Here is a 21,890-nt window from a genome sequence, read left to right as displayed (position 1 = left end):
CAGGTGGGGCACAGGGACATCCTTGCACCAGGGGAAGCAGGCGAGGGAACTGGAGCTGAGTAAGGGGCGCGGGGTGACCAAAGCCGCCTCTACTGGGAGGCAGATCTCCTTCCGGTAGCAGTATGGTTCTAGCACAGAACCACAGAACTTTGGGAGCAGAGGTAGTGAGCTCCCCATCCCTGGGGGTGTGTAAATCAGACACCCACCGGACACTCATGTCTGAAGTGAAGAAGGGGAACTTAAAGTTAAGGTCATACAAACCCTTGAAAAGCAGAACCCTCTCTTCTAGTGAAAGTTTGCTGCAGCTGCTTATAAGACAGATGAAAAGGGAATTGTTTGGTTAAGGGCCTAGAGAGTCCCCCTGCTGCTCAGGAACGCCCCTGGCCACCTGGCTCAGCCCCCAGGGCACTTTTCTGGAGGCCCGAGTCCACTGGCTGGTTTGAGAACCACCCTAGCCCCCAAGGGGCCCCCTCAGATGTCCCCCGGCTTGCAGTGTCCAGCCTGGCCCAGCCCGGAAGCAGGGGCCGAGGTTCCCGGGGAGTGGAAGGCCCGCAGCGGTCACCAGCCCTTTACTGCCGTCCAGTCAAGGGACCGTGCAGCACCCAGCACGTGGCGGGTAAGCAGCCCGGGCGCAGGGAGTCCAGGAAAGGCTGGCCGGGAGGGAGAAGCCAAACCAGCCCCTTGGCCCCAGAATTTCTCCTGGGGGAGGGGTGTAGGCGACACTTGAAAGGCTACTCAGTTCACGTCCTGCGAGGAGGGCTGCTTCCAGAGCCCACGTCCTGCCCCCAAGAGGGGGCCCAGGCACCTCTGCTCCCAGCGGGCACTGCGGCTGGCACCCACCAGCTGACTGGAGCCTGTCCTCAGGGAAGAGCCTGGAGCTGCCTCCCAAGGCTGTGGACTGTGGGGATCCCCCCTCAGGGCACCCCGCCTCTGTGGACGGGCTGCAGCCCACCTAGGGGTGACCGCATGGCACCCCAGCATCCGGTTCCGAGCCACCCTGGCTCGACGACCGTCCCCCTGTCTGGCAGGCAGAGGGGAACCAAAATCATTCTAGAGCCACACTGGAGCTGCCCTTCCCCACAGCGTCCGGGTCGTGGGCCAGCACCGCCCCGAGCCTCTGCGCCCCCATCTGTCAAACGGGCTCCTGGACGCCCTGCCCTCGGGTGGTGGTGCAGCGGGCTCCTCGCACGCAGGAGGTGCCCTCCACCAGGGCCCGCGTGCCCCGAAGCCCCCTGAATCCCGCGCCTGCCCGGGGCAGGGCTGTGCTGGGCGGCAGGACCCGGGAGCGGCAGCGCCTGAGGAGCGGGCGGCTGCGCCAGCAGGAGGCGGGTCTCTAAGGCCGCAGGTGGCCAGAGCCCGGGCGGCGGGGGCTGTAGACGCGGGGCAGGAGGAGCGCCCGCCCCAGCCCCCGAGCTGGCTGGATTTGCCCCGGAGCACTGAGCAGCCTCTGACTACCACGTATTTGTTTATTTTGTTTACTCTGTTTCCCCGAGCTAAATGTGAACTTCGCAGGGGGGTGGGGGGGCTCTCCTGTGCCTCTCACCATCAGGGAACCCCCCAGCCTCGCTGAATACTGAGCGTGAGGCCCTGTGGGCGTCACAGCCTCCGCCCTGGCAGCAGATGTGCCCCCCCCCCCCCACGAGGGACATGCTAGTCCCATCCTTAGCCCGTTTCACAGACGAGGTAAGCCTCCTAGCTAGCAAGAGGCAGGGACAGGATTCGAACCCAGGGCTTGTGTGCTGCCCTGACCCCAGTCCAGAGCACTGGGTGCGCCTTGCCTGCACTGTCAGGGCCAGGTCAGCCTGGGCAGGGGGGCCCCTGTTCTGTCTTGGACTTGGGAAGGCCTTGGTGTTACCAGGGTGCTAGCACAGGGCCAAGGACGTGACAGCTGCTCAAGAAACACCTGGATGGAGGGATGGACGAGAAGACACACGGGCGGGCAGTGCAGAACCCGCACCCGGGAGGAGAAAGGCGCCGGCCTGCCTTCTCCGCGGCCCAAGAAGCACAGCAAAGGGCCTGGGCCGCTCTCCTTTAATGTGCACAGCCTGGGGCCTGGGGCCTGGGGCCCCGCGGGGAGCTGGGGGGGGCTGCCCCAGGCCAGTGGGGGAGGGCGCTGGGGGAGGGGTGGGACGGTACCGCCTGCCCCTGGAGGAAGAGGGACTCTCAGGGTCGCAGGAAACTTTGGTTTTTGATTTGTTTTCAAGTTTCTTCCTCCAGGAAGCCACCCAGAGGGGAGGCAAGGAGGCAGTTCTCCAGCGAGCCGAGGGGCTGGGGCCACGAGGTGGGAGAGCCCAGAAGGCCTGGCAGGTGGGAACCCCAGAGCCAGGGCCCAGGACCCCTCCCCAGCCTCAGGGGGCGGCAGCCCTGAGTCAGGGACCCAGAGAAGCAGCGAGAGGCCGAGAGAGCAGGGGGCGGAGCAGGGCAGGCGGGGGTGGCACACCCCTCGTCTGCAGAGAAAGCGAGTGCGATTCAGCTCTGGGCCCCACGGCGTGCCCTGCCCTGGGAGCAGATCATCCAGACCCTGTGACCCTGGCAGCCCTCCTTCCGGGGTGCCGCAGGGGCTGGGCCCCCAGCAGGGGTAGGACGGGCCAGCGGGCGGCGGAAGTAGCCTCAGTCCCACCGGACCTCGACGGGCGAGAACTTCCAGAGGTCAGGCTGGCCCATGTGCAGCAGGCCGTGGAAGGGCGACGTGCTCCACTGGAACGGGGGCACCTGGTCCCACGTGGGGCCGCTGACCGCCAGCAGGCTCAGGGCCTTGGCCAGCTCAGCGCCAGTCACCTGGGGGCCAGGCAGAGCGGGCAGCTGAGCGCCAGCCACAGGGGCCCGGCCGCCCCGACCGCGGGGAGGCCCGAGCCCCATTCCCTCCCCCTCGGGTCCCCAGGCCCCGGGGGCGGGCGGCACCTTCATGTCGATGCCCCCGTGGGAGCGCTGGCGCAGGGCCTGGAAAGGGTAGGAGCCGTTGGCGGGGTTGAGGTCGGAGCGGGCCGAGATGGCGTTCTCCCCGTTGGGCTGGGGGCTGCAGGCTTGGCACAGGGACAGCGGGTCGTGGAGGAAGTCGTTGTACCTGCAGGGGCCGGCGGGGGGCAGGAGGGAACGTCAGACCTCCACGGGAGGGAGCGTCCCGTGTCCACGGCCCAGCCCCCGCCAGCAGCCTGCTCCCCGCCCCCCAGCCCGGCCCCTCCTCGGCCGGCCTTCCTTCAGGGAAGCCTCCTGGGCCCCTGCCGGGCTGGGCGAGCTCCCCTTGAACCCCCTTCATTGGTGAGTATGCGAGGGAGATGGGCGCTCCCTGGGGACAGCGGGGTGCAGCTTGGGGCCTGCTTCCTGCAGGACCCAGCACAGGGTGACGCTCTGCCCCTGTTCAGTGTCCTCCCCTGCACGGTGAGGCCCCACAGCCGGCGCTGGCCTCAGCCAGCAGGAGCCCTGGTGCAGCCGGCGGCCGCTCTGGGAGGGGGCGAGGTGTGGTCACGTGACTCCGGGCTCATGCCCCCCCACCCCAGGCCCCGCTGCACCCACCTCATGAGCCGGATCATGGACTCCATGTCGTGCACCAGGGACTGGTTCCGCCGGAAGATCTGGGCCCGCGGGCTGCTGTCATAGGAAAACCAGTCCCCGTACTGCGCCACCAGCGCCTGCATCCCGCTGGCATTGAACACCGACTCGAAGGCCCTGGTGGGGACAGGGGGCGTCACGGCCGGCACGGGGGGCCGCTGCGGGGAGGCGGAGGGCGTCGCGCCGGCACGTGCAGGCCGCCGTCACTCGCCGCCCCGGCCAGCAGCGCCTGCGTCGCTGGTGTGTGCTGGTGGCTTCGTGGGGCCCAGCCGGGCTGTGCAGCCCCACAGATGAAGCCTGAACCCGGGCCCCACACTCGCCAGCTCGGGAACCTTGGGGCAGTGGGGACAGGGACGGTGGCCTCTGCGTCCAGCGGCTGCGAGGAACCAGCAGGTACCTCGGGCAAAGCGCGGTGAGCAGCAGGGAGGCGCCAGCCGAGCAGGCCGTGGGGGGTCAGGACCGGGGCCTGGCAACCCCACCGCTTCACCGGTGCACCCCAAAACCGCCAGGCCTTTCCTGACAGGAGGGGCGGGGGGCCTCGGGCTCGCGCGGGGGAGGACTGCTCCGCAGCGGGAGGCGGGGCGGGCGCACGCACGGGATGTTGTAGCTGGCCCAGTAGGACTTCCGGTAGAGCTCCTCGGTCTTGTCGGCCACCACCACCATGCCCCTGGGACGAGAGGAGTCGGGGCGGGCGCTCAGGAGGGCAGGTCCCGCGGCCGTGCCCGGCCAGGGCTGCCCTCCCTGCCAGCCCCACCGTCCTGCTGTCCCCCTCCCTGCAGGCCTTCACCTGGGCTGTCCCCGCTGCCTCGAGGCCCCCCAGGCGACTCACGGGATCTGCTCCAGGACGGTGAGCACCTTGCTCCCGGGGCTGGGCGCGCCGGGGACGAACGCCTTGTAGTCCACCACCATCCACTGGTTGTTGTACCTGCCGTGCCCAGGAGGGAGGGCTGCCCAGAGCTCGGAGCCACTGCCCGAGCCTCCCGGCCCCCCGTGCCCCCCAGCCAGCAATCCCAAGGCGGGGTGGGGGGGGCAGCGGGGGTGTCTGCCATCAGCCTAATCAGGCTGCCACAAACCGCTCTCGTCAGGCTACTCTCCTGCTTCAGAGTATTCCATGGATCCCCAGTGCTTCTCAGGGCAAAGGTCGCTCCTCAGGGGCCCACACCCACCCTCCTGGTGCCTGAGCCCCCCACTGCCCAGGTCCCCTCCTGTCCCAGGCCCAGGGGCCTCTCCTCCTTGGGAGGAGCCTGCACGGGAGGGGAAACCCCTTCCTTCCTCCAGCCCCCTTTGCCCCCATCTAGCCCAGGGAGAGACTCGGGGCTCCTCCCGCCCGCTGAGCCCGGCGAGGCCTCCGACAGCGCGGGCTGCGTGGCCCTGGTCGCCGCGCAGGGCCCCGAGGCCTGCGTGTGAAGGGGGAGGCTGGTCTGAGGCTGGGGTGCAGGTGGTGGCCAGGAGCCCACTCACGTGCCGCTGTTGAACCTTTTGAAGGTGTCTGTCCATGTGTCCCCGTCCACGGCCAAGCGGTTGGCCACCACGTTGCGCACCCACTCCAGCACCCCGCCCCGGGGCCGCACGTACTTCCACAGCGCCGGGTTGTTGTTGCCAATGGTGGTCTCCAGCGTCACCTGCGGGACAGCAGAAGGGGGCCCTGCCCTGAGGACGGCCTGTGTGACAGCTGGGCGTGCTGCCACCAAGTGGCGGTACTGTACCCATCACAGCTCCTAAGTGAGCACTTCTTAACCATGCATTCTAAACTAACAGCCAAGACAACTTTGTTGCACCTGAATTTCCACTGTACGTGTTAGCAACATGGGAGGTCCTAAGTATAAGGTTAGCCTGTGGCACAAATGCATATGCCTCCAGAAAGGCTAATACGTTCTCCTAGAAGGCCGACCAACCCCTCTACACCCTGCTGAGAATCACTGGTCTACTCGGACCAGCTGCTCTAGGCACAATGAACTTAAATCAGTAACGCCAACCATCTCCCAGCCAGTTAGGTCCCCCAGCTTAGGCAGGGGCTGCAACCACCGTCCCACTAGCCCGCAAAGCCCTCCCGAGCACAGGCCGGGTGATGTCCCTGTGCTGACCGCTCGACCGAGGCCCGAGGAGCCGAGACTCCGCAGGCCACAGCGGGCACGTGGGGGGCCACGACCCAACCCCCAAACTCCTAGCTGCTTGTTCCGCGCCTGCAGACGGCAGCATCTTCCCTCCCTTTTTTTTTTTTTTTTTTTAAAGATTTATTTATTTATTTAATTTCCCCCCCTCCCCTGGTTGTCTGTTCTTGGTGTCTATTTGCTGCGTCTTGTTTCTTTGTCCGCTTCTGTTGTCGTCAGCAGCACGGGAAGTGTGGGCGGCGCCATTCCTGGGCAGGCTGCTCTTTCTTTTCACGCTGGGCGGCTCTCCTCATGGGCGCACTCCTTGCGCGTGGGGCTCCCCCACGCGGGGACACCCTTGCGTGGCACGGCACTCCTTGCGTGTATCAGCACTGCGCATGGCCAGTTCCACACGGGTAAAGGAGGCCCGGGGTTTGAACCGCGGACCTCCCATATGGTAGACGGACGCCCTAACCACTGGGCCAAAGTCCGTTTTCCCTTCCCTCCCTTGTTATACAGAGCAGTCGCCCTCCTGCTCTGTTCTAGCTGTTTTCTAAGTGGGCTCTTTAAAGGACCGCTGCAGAAGCAAGCCTTGAAATAACGGTGCCCGGAAAGGAACGCTTCGCCCACTGCCCAGGCTAATTCACAGCCTGAGGTGGAAACGCGCCTGACAGCTCAAGCGGCCCCTAAGAGAAGCTTCCTGCCTGGGCTGCCAGGTGCCTGGGCAGGACCGGTCGTTTCAGCGGCCCTTCCCGGGGACCCTCCCCGCCGCCCGGCCTTCCCGGGCCTCCTTCCACAGTTGGAGGGGAATAAATGCCACACTCCCCTCGAGCCGGGAGAGAAGAGACAGAGCGCGGCCCCGCCCTCCTCAGGGAGCTGGCGCCCCTGCCCGCGTTTTCGGAAGAGGCTTCCCCCCTTTTGTGGTGGTTGCCCCGGCAACTGCAAGGCCTGCTGCCTTGGCTGTGGGAGAGGGGGTGCCAGGAACAGATTTCTAAACAAGTTTGGGCCCCGGACTGAAAAAAGATAAACATCAGAACACAAACAGCATTTACTCATAACACCTGCCCTGGTTAGAGGGGTTTTGTGGAAAGCAAGAGGGAAGTTAGCGTGAGAGAGAGCAAGGTCAAGGGGTGGGGTGGGGTGGGGTGGGGGCGGCTTCTCCTCAATCCTCAGAAACAAAACGAGGCCTCTGGGGCGGTCCTGGGGGCCAAGGGCATTTCCAAAGGCCCCAAGAGCAGCAGCTGCTGAGGAACTGGTTACAATGCAGGGCCCCAGGCCGTATTCCCAGAGCCGGAGGTGTGGGAAGCCCCAGGGGGGCCTGGTCATCTGCATTTTCAGGAAGGCCTTCTTGGGAGCCGTCTCCGTGGTTAAGTGCCGGCTTCCCACTGGGCCTCCAGGGGGCGCGCCAGGAAGGCGAGCTGCAGCCCGGGATGGCGGGTGGAGGCTGCACCTGTCTCCCCCGCCACAGCACCCAGCCCTGGGTGACAAGCACCCCCGGGGGAGGAGTGCCGTGAGGCCACTCACCAGCCCACTGCTCAGGATGTAGAAGTCGTCGCCGGAGAAGATGGTGCCCGGATAGGACGAGAAGAGCAGGCTGTTGCCGGGAACCAGCCGGTCGTCCCCTGTGGAGAGTGGGCCCCGGGGGAGGGTGCTGGTCAGACCGGCCGCGCGGGCTGGGGGCCTGGGCTGGGGCCTCGGACCTTCCTGTCATTTACCACCCCAGGCCGTTTTGCACATATCAAAGTTCTCAGGGAGCAGATGCGGCTCAAGCAGTTGAGCACCTGCTTCCCACACGGGAAGTCCCGGGTTCAGTTCCCGGTGCCTCCTAAAGAAGACAAGCAAACAATGACCACACAATGAGCAAGAACGATGAGCAGACAATGAGCAAAAACAAACAAGCAGGGAGCAGATGTGGATCAAGCAGTCGAGAGCCCGCCTCCCACATGAGATCCCAGATTTGGTTCCTGTCGCCTCCTAAAAAAAAAAACAGACAACGAGCAGAAAACGAGCAGACAAGTGCAAAACAATGAGTTAAAAAAAAAACCCAAGCAAAGAGAAAAGGGAGCCATGGTGGGGGGGGGGGGGGCGAGGAACAAAAACAAACTAGAGCGGGTTTATATGAAGTTCTGGAACAGGCAAAACGAAGCCAGTGGGAAGGAAATCAGATCAGTGGTTGCCTGGCGGCGGGTGAGAGAATGACTGCAAGGGCACGGGGAGCCTCCTGGGGTGATGGAAATGTTCGCTGTCTTTATTGGGTGCTGCTCATTCGAGTACACACAGTTGCCCAAACCCCTCATACTTTTCTGAATGTGTGCGTTTAGGCTGTAGCTCAATAAAGTCAGTACCAAAGAACACCAGAGCCACCTGACTCATTTATCACCCCTCCAAAGGGCAAGAAATGCACCCTCAGGACCCAGTGCTGACCAGGCTGTGGAGAAAGAAAGACACCCCCGGACTGGTGGTGGGAGCTGAAACTGGTCCAGCCGTTTTGGAGGCAACTTGGTGGTATCCAGCGACTGCAATTCTAGATGTGCCCGGCTGTTACACTTGTGCTCCTGCTAGGAAACAGCTCTGCGTGTCCCTGCTTGCTGCAGCACTGACTGAAACAGCCAAGCCCTGGACATGGCCCAAATCCCCAATGGGGAAGAGTGGGAAAAAAAAAGAAGTGACGCAGCCCCATAGAGAATCCACCCAGCAGCTGGAAAGGGATGTGCTGGAGTGTACGTGGCAACCTCGAGACTCTCCCAACGGGACTGTTGAGCCAAAGGAGGACGCTGAAAGGAATCCATACGGTACATTCCGATTTATGTTTAAAAAGTATACACCAGACAGAAAACAGCAAAGCAAAGGAAAAATACAGGTAAGTGCATTCAAAAGATGTACATGGATCCAAACCCAAATGGTTTCCTCTTAGGAGGAGCCTGGAATTTGGGAAGGAGGGTGGCAAGGAAGATGGATTTCTATATCTGCATTACATGGCTTTGTGACAGTGAGCAAAAATATATTCACAAATTACTCTGTAATAAAGAGAAATAAAACACACAGAAAATTGAGGTGCATTTTTTAAAAGTCTAGAAGAAGACATAACCGAATGCTTGTAGAGATTATCTCTTGTGGGATGTTGGAGTGATTTTCACTATATGTTCTGCTCTAAGTTCCAATTTTCTATAGCATGTATGAATTATGTAGGCTTTTAAAAGGTATTACAATTATAATATATACTTTTATACAGCCATGATGACAGATTTGTGGCTACATATAGCATATGACTGATTATCACAGCACTATCCTGAGCAAAAGAGGCCAGACGAGCACACACCACACGACTCCAATCGCACGCCATTCTAGCCCAGGCAGACCTAATACCCGCGGGTAGAGCTCAGGACGGAGGTTACCCTGGGGTGGCTGGGGCGCCGGGAGGAAGGAGGAAGCTTCTGACAAGGCTCTCTTCTATCTGGGCGCTCTCCATGGGTATGCTCGGTGTGCAAAGATTAAAAATTCACTTAGGATCTGCACACTTTTCTGTATAAATGTTACACGTTGTAAACCGAGAAGTTTTCTTAAATTTAAATGAATGGGCATTAGGTTATTTCCAAATAACCCCACTGTCGCAACTGCTGACCCGTACACGCCCCCGTGCAGACAGAGCTGTTTCTCTAGGGCAGCCCTAAGCGGGAGAATCACTGGATCCTGGGAGGGACAGACCGGAGTGTCCCGGGCTGCCAGCCTGACTCCTCTCCCAAGTGGCCGTGCCTGCGTGGACTCCCCGGAGCAGTGAATGAGGGCATGCACCCTCCCACTCTCTCGCCACCTCCTTGGCCAAGGAGTCCCTGTAGACATGACATGGCAGCAAGCTCGGAGGTGACACGGGGGTCTGGGGTCAGGGAGACGCCAGCCTTAGCTGCCAAGCGTCTGCGTTTGCCGGGAAGAACTGGTTCCTGCCTTCCTTGCAGAGTTGATAGTTTGCAAAAATGGTTACCATCCCTTCCCCGACAGCCCCCACTGGCACAGTGGCTTTGCAGCCTCTCTCCCCAGGTGCTGGGGTCTATTTTTCCCACCCTTTGATGCTGGGCTGGTTATGTGACTCACTTTGGGCAACAGAATGTGAAGGCAGTTTCAGCCAGGCCTCAAGAGGTCTTCCAGTTCCCTGCCCAGATGCCACAGGAGCGAGCCTGGGCGAGCCTGCTGGAGGATGAAAGACCATGCAGCTCAGATGCCCCCACCACCCCAGTGACAGCGCCAGCCCCAGCACGCGAACGCGGCCATCCCGGCCAGCCAAGCCTGGCCCAGAGCAGCAGAGCCACCAGCTGACCCAGGGACGTGTGAGCGAGGGTAAACGGCGGCTGTTTTAAATTTGGGGATGATCTGTTACGTAGCAATAGCTTGAAGGAAGTAATGACTTGTTGGCTGAAGAAAATAAGGTATGATGTAACCCAGGAAACAGAATAAGAAAAGAATGTTCTTTGTTGAGACTCCCTTGGTCGACAGGACAGGAGTGTCTCTGGTTAAGATCTGTTGGGTCAACAGGCCAGTTTAGTGGAAAGAACAAAGTTGCTTTGAAGAGTTAAGGCCTGTCTCTGTTTCTAACGATAACAACAAACCAGTCTCTGCTTTATGGGCTTTCGGTATGCAAGCTTGCTCTATAGCATGCAGCTGAGCAGAAACACACTTGGCTGTCGGCACTGACTTGCAGATCCCCTGATCCCTTCTCTCTCGTCTTTCATTCCCGATACCCTTCGGGTTGAATGCAACAATAGCTAACTGATACACCTTGTGAAATAAAAGATGAAAGGCAACAGCCACGTAAGAAATGAGATGACGTCCGAGCGGCCGACCGTGACCCCAGTGTGTGCGAGGGAGGGAGGTGGGCAGGGTGCCAAGGCCCACCCTCCTGCCACACACACATACACGCACGCACCTCGTCCCCTACCCCATCCACACACACGTACACGCACCTCCTCGCCCCCCGTCCTGCCCCAACCACACACACATGCACGCACGCACGCACACACACGCACACACACGCGTGCGCACGCACACGCCCTCAGCCACCCACCTCGGGGGCCCTCGTGGAACTGGAACGCGTACTTCTTGACGACGCGCAGCATGTGCTGGTAGGAGTTCCAGGTGTTGTGGGCCACCAGGAGGTCCCGCTGGCCGGGCAGCAGCTTGACGAGCGCGGAGCAGGAGCCCGAGCCCAGGGTGCGCCTGGCCTTCGACTTGTTCAGGGCCGGCTCCAGGTCCTCCAGGTCCCCGGAGATCTGCAGCAGGCTGCGGAGGGCGGGACAGCCGGCAGTGACCGGGCCTGCTGGGGGGCCGCAGCACAGCCACCGCCCCGAGCAGGGAGCCGAGGCTCGGGGCGCCGAGCCGGCCTGGGGGACGCGGCCCTCGCCCCCGCCCCGCCCGCCCGGGCGGCACTTACAGGAACCCCAGGGGTTTGAAGGTGAACTTCCCCGCCGGGAAGGTGACGCGGCCCTCGTAGCTGTCCTCCAGGCCTTTCAGCTGCAGCAGGGTCAGCCGCACCTGGGGGCGGCGCAGAGGCAGGTGAGGCCCGTCCAGCGGCGCACACCTTCTCCTCCAGGGAAGGGGCCCGCGCCTGGGGCTCCAGACAGAACGGGAGAGACCGCGGGGCACGCGCCAGCTCCGGGGGCACTGGCCCCCTGTGCCACCACACGGCGCTCCGTGCCAAGCCCCTTCCTGCCTCGAGCTAATTAGTCTAGGCTCCCTGCCCTATACCACTCTAAATCTTCCCCATGTAAGAGCCCAGCTCAAAAGCCACCTCCTCCAGGAAGCCTTCCAGCCCGCCCTGGCCCCTGGCCAAGTGCACCGCTGTTCGGAGGAGGTTCTGGCTGCACCGCTGCCTCGGGGCACCTGCCCCATGTTGCTGCCTTCTCCCCATTGTCAAGGTTCTGCCTCGACATCCTGTAACCATGCAGTGTCATCGACAAGTCCCTCACAAGGCCGTGGCTCTTAATAAGCAGCTGCAAGAGGGAGGGACGGACAGACAGAGGGGTGAGACTGGATTGATGGGGAGTTGCTAAATTAATAGAAGGGGAGGACAGAGAAGCCATCGGCTATGTGGCTGGGAGGGAACAGAGAGGGACAGACGTCCAGTCTGGTGCAGGGAGGGGATGGATAACAAGATGGGCTCGTTCCTCTCTCTACAGATTCAACCACCATTTACAAAGGGCCCGCTTTGCGCCAGGCACTGAGCCAGGCACTGGGGTACAGCAGTGAACGGACCCGACGTGCTCCTTGCCCGGGAGCTCCCGGTGGAGCTGGAAAGGAAAAGGCAGGCTCTGAGTACCCCGTCAGAGGGAGCATGTTAAGAACTGCAGGGAAGCGCGGGGGCAGGAGAGGATAAGCAGGAGCTGGGCGGGCCGAGTGCAGGGGGCAGAGGGCTCCAGGCAGAAAGCAGAGCGTGCTGGGAAGCCCTGCGATGGGCCGTAACCCAGCCCGTTCAAGGACGGAAGAAGGTCAGGGAGGCGGAGCACAGGAGAGGGGGCTGAAGGGGGCGGGGGGGGATGGCGGAGGAAGGGAAGGGGCTTCGTCTCCCCTTGGACAGGGAGGGGTGGCGAGCAGACCTGCTGCATCAAGGCAGACACGGGGCAGAACGGGAGACACACAGACGGCCGCCAGGAAAGACCACAGGAAAGACAGTGGGACCGGAGCGGAGGGGAGGGTGGGAGGGATGGCTGGGAAGGCGGGCGGGAGGGAGCTCTCAGAAGGAAAACGGGCAGACAAGAGACAGGCAACCAAACAGGGCGCAGCGACAGGGTGGGCGCATGGGAGGGCGGACAGTGGGCTTGGAGAGGCAGGTGGGTGCCGGATGCAGATGGCGCGCGCGGGCGGGGGGGTCGGCGAGCAGAGCAGCCAGGTGCAGAGGGGCGGTGGAGGGACGCACGGGGGGGCACAGCCTGCCCTCGTAAGGGTCTGCGTAGATGGACGGGCGGGCAGCGGTGAACGCTACTGAAGAAACGAGCAAACCTGACCTAAGCCGGGGCAGGCGCTAACGGACACCGAGAGCCGGTCGCCAGAACTTCAGTTAAACCCGAGGGTTTTCAGGGAGTCCATAAATAAATGGCTTTTTTCTTGGAGGACCTATCAGCGGCCCGAAGGCACGACGCTCTGCGTGGGGCCCCTCCGTTAGCCGCCAGCTAATCAGCAGCTCGCCCAAGGGAGGGAAAGGAAAATAAACTGTGCCCTAACTTTTTAACTTTTTTGTGAGAGAAGTTGTAGGTTTCCAGAAAAATCACACATAAGATACACAGTTCTCACATACCACCCTATTACTAATAATTTGCCTTAGTGTTACAATTGGTATTTGTAACATTTGTTACGAAAGGATTTGTCACAATTCATGACAGAACGTTTTTATAATTGCACCATTATATTTTCTGTGCTCAAACTTTGTTGCTCTTTTCCTTTTTCTCCCCATGTCTTCTTTTAAAAATATTCTTTCAGCTTATTAAAGCAAGCAATCTTTCAAGTGATTTCCCTTATGTGCAAGTAAAATAGTGGGCTAACAATGAACTACATGTCTAGCCTTCGAGAGCGGGAAGGCAGGATGGGCTGGGCGGACAAGTGGACTAGGAGGCACGGCTGGAGGAGAGTCAGGTCAACGGACGGAAGGACGGACAGGGGGAGACTCGCCAGACAGATGACCGGCAGGTCAGCCAGGAGGGAGGGAGATGATGACGGAAACGAGCGACTGGACAGCTGGACAGACCCAAGGGCCGGCCGAGAGGAGCGGGAGTCGGGGTGCCGGCCGCCACGGAGGGGCCAGGCCCCGAAGCAGCCCCCTCCCCGGGCCGCTGAGCGCGGCGGCCGTGCCCACCTGGTGCCAGTAGGCGTCGTGCGGGCTCAGCGCCATCTCCCTCTGCATCCACTCCAGGTTGGCCTCCAGGAAGCGCTTGAGCCTCTCGCAGTAGCCGGCCTCGTACTTGAAGGGGCCGCAGTAGTTCACCGCCGTGTTCATCCAGTGCATGTAGATGAGCTGTGGGGCAGCGGCGGTGGGCAAGGGCGGGGCCGGGGCCCAGCGCCGCGCCCGGCCCCCAGGCCCCCGCCGGCGCCCCGCTCAGCCTCGGGGCCCTCACCCCCCTCGGGGTCCCCAAAGAGCCGAGGCCTCCTGGTGAGGCCGCCATGGTGCCTTCCGTCCCCAGAGAGGCCTTCTTGCCACGCAGCCCCCACCTGCTGCCAGGACCCAGCACCTCTGGAAGGCCCCTGCCTCCAGAAGCCTTAGGCATCCAAAGTCTCTTCTAGACAATGCCCCTTCTGTTACCAGGGAGGACCCCCAACCCATACGCGCATCCACTCGGTCGGCCAGCTAACATTTCTGAGCACCTACTATGTGTCAGTTCTAATGACTGAGGTCACAGCGGTGAACAGCAGCAAACGTCCCTGTGCCCGGCTGCGGGAGGCCCGGCTCTGGGGGCCACGTAAGCGAGCCTGGGCTAGCCTGCTCACCCCACCGCCAGAGCCAACCCCAGATCTGCGAAGGAGGCCCCCCTCGGTGGCCGGCCTGCCCCCACGGACCCGGCAGCTGCTGCGGGAGCACCAGGGGGCCCAGCCCAGCCTGGCACGGAGTGACACACGCCCAGTCCGGCCGTGGAGGCAAGGTCAGGTGACAGTGCCAGTCTACAGAGGGGCCTCCGTGGCCTAGAGCCACTACCCAGAGGGTGTGCTTTATGTGACGGGCACGTGCAGGCCCACGAAGCAGGCTTTACTGTCACTATCCCACTGTACAGCAGAGGAAACCAAGGCACGGGAAGGAGAGTAACTCTCTTGAGGTGACCCAGGAATGAAAGGAAAGCAGAGATGTGAAACCACATAAGGATGTGGATTTCTTGGGGGGGGATGCCAAGACCTCGGATGTGGGAAGCCAGCGCTGAACCACTGAGCTGCGTCGGCTCTCCTGAGTTGGCTGGTTTGCTTGCTTTGTTTTTAGGATCACCTGGGATTGAACCTGGGACTTTGTTCATGGGAAGCAGGCGCTCAACCACCTGGGCTACATCCACTCCCCAAGGATGTGGAGTTTTAAGTTCCCAAAACGCTGAGCTCCCTGGACTAAGGTTGGAGGGCAACTCCCGGCCACACCCTCACCCCACTGGAAATATCCCCGACACAAGGGGACGGTGGCAGCACCCACCGCCTGGGATTGCTGGCTCAAGGGCTGGCTCCCTCGCCACCCTGGTGAGTGCGCCCTGTTCTGCCCAGCCCTTGAGGCCCCAGTGAAACACCACCTCCTCTGCGCAGCCTTCGGCCACTTCCACCAGCATTTCCTGAGTGCCTGGCCTGTACCAGGCTCTGCATTGGGCACGGAGAACACAGCTGGGGCAAGACACAACGGCCACGAGCAGCCCAGGGGCAGGGGGTGGCAGAGCAAACCAGGGAGGGGCAGGGCCTTGGTCGGACAGACGCAGGCTCGAATCCTGACCGCTCTGCCGAGCAGCTGTGTGGCCTGGGGCAGGGCCCGCACCTCTCTGAGCCTCAGCCTTCCCACCGTCCCGTGGGAGGGGCAAGGCCTGGCCTGCGGGCCCACGAGTCCTCATGCGAGCGCCTCTCCTGCCCTTGCCTCAGTGTCCCCCACGGGCTGCGAGCCCCTTGAGGTGGACTCACCTCCCTCGCCGCCGAGCACCCCGCACAGCACCGGCCCTGCCCAGCATCTGCCCACCTGCCCGGGCTCTAAGCGTGCCGGGAGGGCATCCAGACCACGACTGGTCCCGGGGTGGGGGCGAGGCTTCTAGAAGGGGGTGGGGCTGCAGGCTGCCCTCTGCAACAGGCTTCCTGCAGCTCGCCACTACGCAGCCAAGGTCCACCGGGGCTCGCTCGGGGCCCACTGCGTGGCGCCGCGGCCTCTCTACCCCTCCCGCTGCTGGCGGCACCGGGGTGTGCGCGTGGGCCGCGCTGAACATCCGGGCACACCCCTGGTCACGTGCGTGCACACGGCTGAGGAGGGGGAGCGCCGGGCCCGGGGCGCGTGTGCGTCCAGTCCACGTTAACGCCAGATTGCTTTCCAAAGGGGCCCGGTTCCCTCTGCCGCCCTCGGGAGAGGGGCTGATACAACTGCCGGTATCGAGGACTATCATTCTCATCAAGCTCAAAACCAAGGAAAGCAAAACAGTACGTTGTTTAGGAAGGTATACGCACGTAGTAAAACTAGTTTACAAAAAGCGAAGGTGGGGAAACAACCCAAGTGCCCATCGACGGACAAACGGATCAGCCAAATGTGGTCTCTCCACGCTACAGAGAACCCCTCGGCCGTAGAGAGGAATGCAGAGTTTGGACTCATGCTAACAAGGGGATGAACTCTGAAGACATCATGCTATGCAAACTAAGCCATTTATTTGAAATGTCCAGAACAGGTAAATCCAGAGAGACAGAAAATAGGTTAGTGGTTACGGGGCGGGGGGAGGGGAATGGGGGTACTGCTGATGGGAACGGGGGGTCTTTCCAGGGTGAGGAAAATGTTCTGGACTTAGTGGCGAGGGTTGCACAACCTTACGAACAGACGAGAAACTACTAACTGTCCACTTTCAGTGAATTGTATGGTGCATTACAGCTCAATAAACACAAATAAGAAGTGGAGGAAAGACCGTCACCTCATTTAAGGGGGAGGGTGCCCCTGGGAGGTGGAGGGACAGGGGAGCAGAAGGCTTCATTTTACGACTGTGTGTCACACGTTACAAAACGTTGTGTATTTTTATATGTATCTAATTGTACAAAACGTCATTTTTAAAAGCCTTTCTTCCCCCGGCGAGATGGAGAGCAGGCAGCGGGGGTGGCGGCAGGCCCGGCATGCACGTGCCTTGGGCCCCCGCAAGGCCCCTGGGGAGCAGGTGGGGGGGCGCCCCCGTGGCAGCCTTACCTCCTCAGACACGGCGGCCTCCACCACGCCCGCTGCGTAGGCCTGCAGGCTGTCATTGTAGTCGCCGCTGGTGCTGACCTCCAGAAAGGCCCACCTGGAGAGAGGGGGACGGGCTGGGTCAGCGGCAGGGGCCCTCGCCAAGCCGGGCCTCAGGCTCGACACGCAAGCCGGCTTCCAACCGTGAAAACCAAAGCAGTGCGCATCAGCTGCTCACACAGACGTCTGTCTGTCTTTGTGCACTCGTCAGGCCAAATCCCTGAAAGAGGAACTGCTATGTCAGACACACATTTTAAACTGCAACGGACATTGCCAAGCAGCCTCCCCAAATAGTTGTACTCATCTCTTTTGTTACACAGCACCGTTGCCCATTACTAGCTGGTATACTTGCCTGAAGGTCACAGAGCTTGCAAAAGGCAGAGCCAGCACACAACTCCAGGTAGACAGGCTCCCACTCCTCCTCTAAGAAGCCCTTCTCAGACTCCGCTGGGCTTACAGATCACCAGAGGACCTTGTTAAAAGGCAAATTCTGATTCTGGAGGTCTGGGGTAGGGCCCGAGACTCTGCATTTCTAACTAGCCCCCAACTGATTCCAACGCTGCCAATCTTGAGAGTACAGTGGGGTATATACTGCCTCTCTACAATATATGAGCCCCTGTTTGATAGGAGGGCATTTTAAGTTAGATAGCAGGCAATCCTTTTTACCTTTGCCAAGATGATAGTTTAAAATTTTACCTTGTTTAATTAAAATTAATCCTTTAGTTTAAGCTACATGTCTTTTCTTATTTTGTGATTTATACTTCTTTGGCTTGTATTCTTTACCCATTTTTCTCTACTGGGTTTTTGTTTTTGACCTTTTCTTATTGACCAGTGAAATTCCTCTAGATACAGATTAGCCCTTTGTTCATGACTAAAATTGAAAACATCTTTGTGATTTACTTGAACCCAGGACCTCATACATGGGAAGCCAGCACTCAACCACTGAGCCACATCAGCTCCCCTGAGTTGGTCGTTTCATTAGTTTGCTTGTTGTTTGTTTTTGTCTTGTTTTTAGGATGCACCAGAAACTGAACCCAGAACCTGCCATGTGGGAAGCAGGCGCTCAACTGCTTGACCCACATCCACTCCTCTTAACTGATTTTTGCTTTTGTTTTTGCCACAGAGAAGTTAGCCAAATCCATCCATCTTTTCTTGTAAGCTTCTGGATTTCACATTCCTGCTCCAGAGACAAAATATTCACCCTGTAGCTTCTATGACTGAGGGGGAAGCATTTTTTAAGGCAATTTCTATTTAAAAAAATGAGGGCGGAGGAAGACACTTAAAGGCACCTTGAAGAAGCTACAGAACAGGGAAGGGCCAGGCTCAGCCAGGGCTGTCTCACAGGAAGTTGGCTAAAAAGCCACAGAAAGGCTCCGGGGCAGGAACAGCTCTGCCGAAGAGAAGACTCTCCTGGGAAGAAGGCTATCAGTTACCCGCACCCGATCCTTCAAGCCTACTGGTCGCCTGCTGAGGGCAGAGGAGGAGGAAGGACACATGAAGCTCATGGTCAGGGGCAAGAGGAATGCAGGTAAACAGATGGTGACATAACGGGGAAACTACTATGCCAAGGAGCTGCCTGAGGAGCGCATTGCTGGCTGAGTCACCGGGGAAGTCTCCACAGAAGAAGTGACAGCTGCTCACAGTTTTGAAGTTTAAGAAGGTGCTTGCCCAGAAGAAAAAAAGAGGGAAAGTACAAGAAGGAAGGCCAAGTGCTGAGTGTCCTAAAGCAAAGGATGCTGGGGCCAGCAGGATGGAACCATGGGGTTCAGGAGTTGGCTCCCCTATGGCAAATAACAGTAGCCGCCAGGCACTCTGCTGACCGTGTCACGTGTTCTCCAGTGTCTCGAACCCAAGATATGGGTTTATTCTTCCCAATTGACAGATGTGGGGACAGAGGCTCAGAGAGATGAAATCACTTGCCCGAGGTCACACAGCAAGAACAGAGGGGGGGATGGGATAGGGCTTTTACTTTCCACATCCCATCTCCCATTCTAAACGGCTGGAAATGTTACTATGGAAAATAAACCACCTGAGTACCTAGTCACTGCCTTTGTTGGAGCATGCCTTGTGTGCCACCTAATTCCAAACAGCAACCGGGATGACTCATTTTGAAGTTTCTCTCCATTTTGCCTGAGTCCTCAGGAAACCCAGATCTAGCAGGTGGCATTTGCCAGCAACGCTTGCCTTTCAGGTACACCTGGCATAGGGGAGGTTCCCATTCCACTCAAGAAAGCCTTCTCTCCACGTCCCTGTTCTCCATGTTCAAGGGCAACTCAGTCCGGGGGGGGCCCTCCGAGGGCCAAAGCTCCCTGCCCACACAGGGTCTCACTCCACCAGGCAGAGAACTGACAGACATGCCCTCTTGGCTGTGCTAGGCAGGACTGAAAACAAGAGTGAGTCAGCAGACAATGGGGCACCCGACTGCGGAGTCAGCCACCTCCGCAGCCAGCCACAGGGCTCAGGTTCCCTCTCTAGAAGCCAGCTGCTCTGTGACTTCCTCCCCCTGGGAGCCTTCCCAGATTAGCCCCTCCCAGCTCCTAGGTCTGCAGCAAATCCCTTCCCCCCAAATCTCCCATCTGTCCGTTCTAATACCCCCCAAGTGCCATAAAGCACCAGAAAAGGGGTGCCCGCAGTGTCCTGTGTCTCCCTAATGCCTGCAGGAACACGGAGGAGGGCTGTAGCAGAAGGGGCCATGCCTGCTGGAGGAGGCAATGCACTCTGAGCACTGGGATGGGCCCAGGAGGGGGGCCCCCCCAGCACAGCCCGGGTCTAGGGCTGGACCCTGCTGGTCCTCCCCACCCACTAGCTCCGGGTTCTCTTCTGACACTGAATCTATTTCCTGCACTGGGCAGTGCCCCGTCCCCCTTGCTCAGCTCTGTGACCCCAAGCCAAGCACTAGAATAATGAGTGAACAAATGAATGAATGGGCTCAGGCCTGACAGGTGCCCCGTCCTTCCCACGACCTCTCAGCCACAGCGCATCCTGAATATCTGGGCCACAAGTAGGGAAATGGAAGCCTGGACAGGCAATGGAGTTAGGTGAGAGTCTCACACCAGAGCAACAGCCTGGGTCCCTGTGACACAGCAGTGGTGACAGCCAAGTACACAGCACTAGTTTCGTGCTAAGTATCTGGCCAAGGCAGGGAGGAGCAGAGCCCTAGCGAGGATCCTCTCTGGGTCTGTGAATTTAGGGACCCTCTGCTTTCAGATCTGCCTAGAAACCAGGCTCAGTTCTGATACTCCAGTTCTGGAGTATAAGAGTATCAGAGGCAGTGGGCTGGCACCCATTGGGCAAGCTACAACCAAAGAAGTGAGAGTCCCTTGAAGCCCTATCACCCTTCACCTGGGGGGGGGGGTGCCTCAGGGGGCTGGCCTCTGTGGGGTAGGGGACCGAAGTCAATGGAAGAAGGCTGATCCCCGGCCGATGGGAGTGGCTTATGACCCTCAGCCAGGGACCTGGTCCCGATGGAGGCACTGCAGTCTTGAAGGAGGGTAACTGGCCTCTAGAAGGACTGTGGTACCCTCACCCCGGCTGGAGGCACGGGCCTGGCCCCTCCCCAACCAGAGACCTGGTCCAGATCGGGGTTCTGCAGCCTCGGAGCCAGGGAACTGACCCTCAGGGGGACAAGGGCGCTGTCACCGGGCAAGAGGCAGGCCCCATCGGGGAACTGCCACCTCCGGCAGGGAGGCCCGGAGCCCACGCCCCCTCTCCTCCAGCCGACCCCGCGCGAGGTCGGGCCAACCCTTACCCGGTCTCGCGGATGGCGTTGGTGAGGTTGGCCCAGGCCACGGCGTCAGGGTGGCGGCCGTCCACCAGGCGCAGCTGGCCCGTGGTGGCGTTCAGGAGCACCGAGCGGCTGCGGGAGGCGGGCGGCGCCGGCCCATCCGGTCCCCAGCGGCCCTCCGCGGCCGGGATCGCGCCCGCCAGGCCGCACAGGAAGAGCCCGACCAGGAGGGCCGGCGCCCGGGCCAGGCGGCCGCCCGGGGAACCGTACATTGGGGCCACCATGAAGGCGCGGAGCAGACGGCCCCGGTCGGGATCACGTGACTGCGACTGCGCCCCGCCCCGCCCGGATCACGTGACTAAATACCGCGCCCCGCCCGCGGGCTCACGTGACTGCGGCCGCGCCCCGCCTCGCCGGATCACATGACTGTGATTCCGCCCCGCCTCTCCCGACCGGGCCTTGCGTGCCGGGGGCGGGGCCAGGGCAGAAGGGGGCGGAGCCTAGAGGGAGACGCCCGGCCTAAGCCGAGCTTTTCTGGGGTGGGCGGGGCCCAGGATGAGGTATAGGGGCGGGGCCAAGTTTAAAGAGCCCGGGCGTCCTGTTCCACCCGCGCAAGCCCAGCAAACCTTATCACTTGAAGCAGAACTTTTTATTTTGCAGTTTTGCAAACCTAAGGACTCCTAGAAAAAATTACAAAAACAATGGAATAAATACCCACGTACCTGTCATCAATTGCTAATATATTGCCACATTTGATTAATCTCCCTTTCTCTCATGCTTCTTTGCTAAAGCATGAGAATTTTTTTTTAAAGATTTATTTTTTTATTTATTTCTCTTCCCCGCCCTCCCTCCCCCCCACCCCAGTTGTCTGCTCTCTGTGTTCATTCGCTGTGTGTTCTTCCATGTCCACTTATATTCTGGTCAGCAGCACCAGGAATCTGTCTTTGTTGCATCATCTTGCTGTGTCAGCACTCTGCGTGTGCGGTGCCACTCCTGGGCAGGATGCAGTTTTTTCGTGCTGGGCGGCTCTCCTTATGGGGTGCACTCCTTGTGCGTGGGGCACCCCTACGCGGGGGTCACTCCCGAGTGGCTCGGCACTCCTTGCGTGCATCAGCACTACACGTGGCCAGCTCACATGGATCAGGAGGCCCTGGGTTTTGCATCAGCACTACACGTGGCCAGCTCACATGGATCAGGAGGCCCTGGGTTTGAACCCTGGACCTCCCATGTGGCAGGCGGACACTCAGTTGAGTCAAATCTGCTTCCCAAGCATGAGAATTGATTGAAGATGTTGAGACATATCAACTCTATCATTGTTAATACTATTATCTAATATAGGACCTTTTTTCAATTTTTTCCAGTTGTCCCAAAACTCCTCTTTATCCTTTCTTTTCTTCCTCTCCCTTTCCTTCGTTCTGATTCACTAACCATTCCTTACATTATGCACAAGAATAAACTCCTAATAGATCAGAATATAAACATGAAAAATGAAACTAAGTACTCAGAGAAAATAAGGGGGAATAAGGGTGGAAAAACCCTTTCTAAGTATGACTCAAAACCCAGACGTAATAAAAAGATTAATACATTTAACTTCTATTTTAAAAAATCTTTTGCATCTCAGAAA

General features: G+C 59.8%; 1 protein-coding gene across 1 annotated transcript; it reads right to left on the bottom strand.

Moving 5' to 3' along the window:
- Nucleotides 1–1,452: 1,452 nt before the first annotated feature.
- Nucleotides 1,453–20,633, bottom strand: PLBD2 (phospholipase B domain containing 2). Its single transcript, XM_058281399.2, has 12 exons — nucleotides 20,291–20,633; nucleotides 16,507–16,600; nucleotides 13,477–13,635; nucleotides 11,062–11,162; nucleotides 10,696–10,910; nucleotides 7,164–7,261; nucleotides 5,011–5,171; nucleotides 4,379–4,474; nucleotides 4,145–4,216; nucleotides 3,514–3,666; nucleotides 2,902–3,064; nucleotides 1,453–2,778 (listed from the first exon to the last, which is right to left on the bottom strand). Exons 1-12 carry the CDS (start codon nucleotides 20,548–20,550, stop codon nucleotides 2,611–2,613), a joined length of 1,740 nt encoding a protein of 579 aa, XP_058137382.1. The 5' UTR covers nucleotides 20,551–20,633; the 3' UTR covers nucleotides 1,453–2,610.
- Nucleotides 20,634–21,890: the final 1,257 nt, after the last annotated feature.

The sequence above is a fragment of the Dasypus novemcinctus genome, chromosome 19 (assembly GCF_030445035.2).
Source record: "Dasypus novemcinctus isolate mDasNov1 chromosome 19, mDasNov1.1.hap2, whole genome shotgun sequence".
Classification (NCBI taxonomy): domain Eukaryota; kingdom Metazoa; phylum Chordata; class Mammalia; order Cingulata; family Dasypodidae; genus Dasypus; species Dasypus novemcinctus.
Note: the sequence above shows the minus strand (reverse complement) of the source record. Positions and strands in the feature narration are given on the sequence as shown.

Excerpts from the sequence above, each read along its gene's own strand:
- PLBD2 (XM_058281399.2), bottom strand. The coding sequence starts at position 20,550 with ATGGTGGCCCCAATGTACGGTTCCCCGGGCGGCCGCCTGGCCCGGGCG. Across the intron at positions 10,911-11,061 it reads TTCAAACCCCTGGGGTTCCT|CCTGCTGCAGATCTCCGGGG; the intron begins GTAAGTGCCGCC and ends CGCCCTCCGCAG. Across the intron at positions 5,172-7,163 it reads ACATCCTGAGCAGTGGGCTG|GTGACGCTGGAGACCACCAT; the intron begins GTGAGTGGCCTC and ends GCTGTCCCGCAG.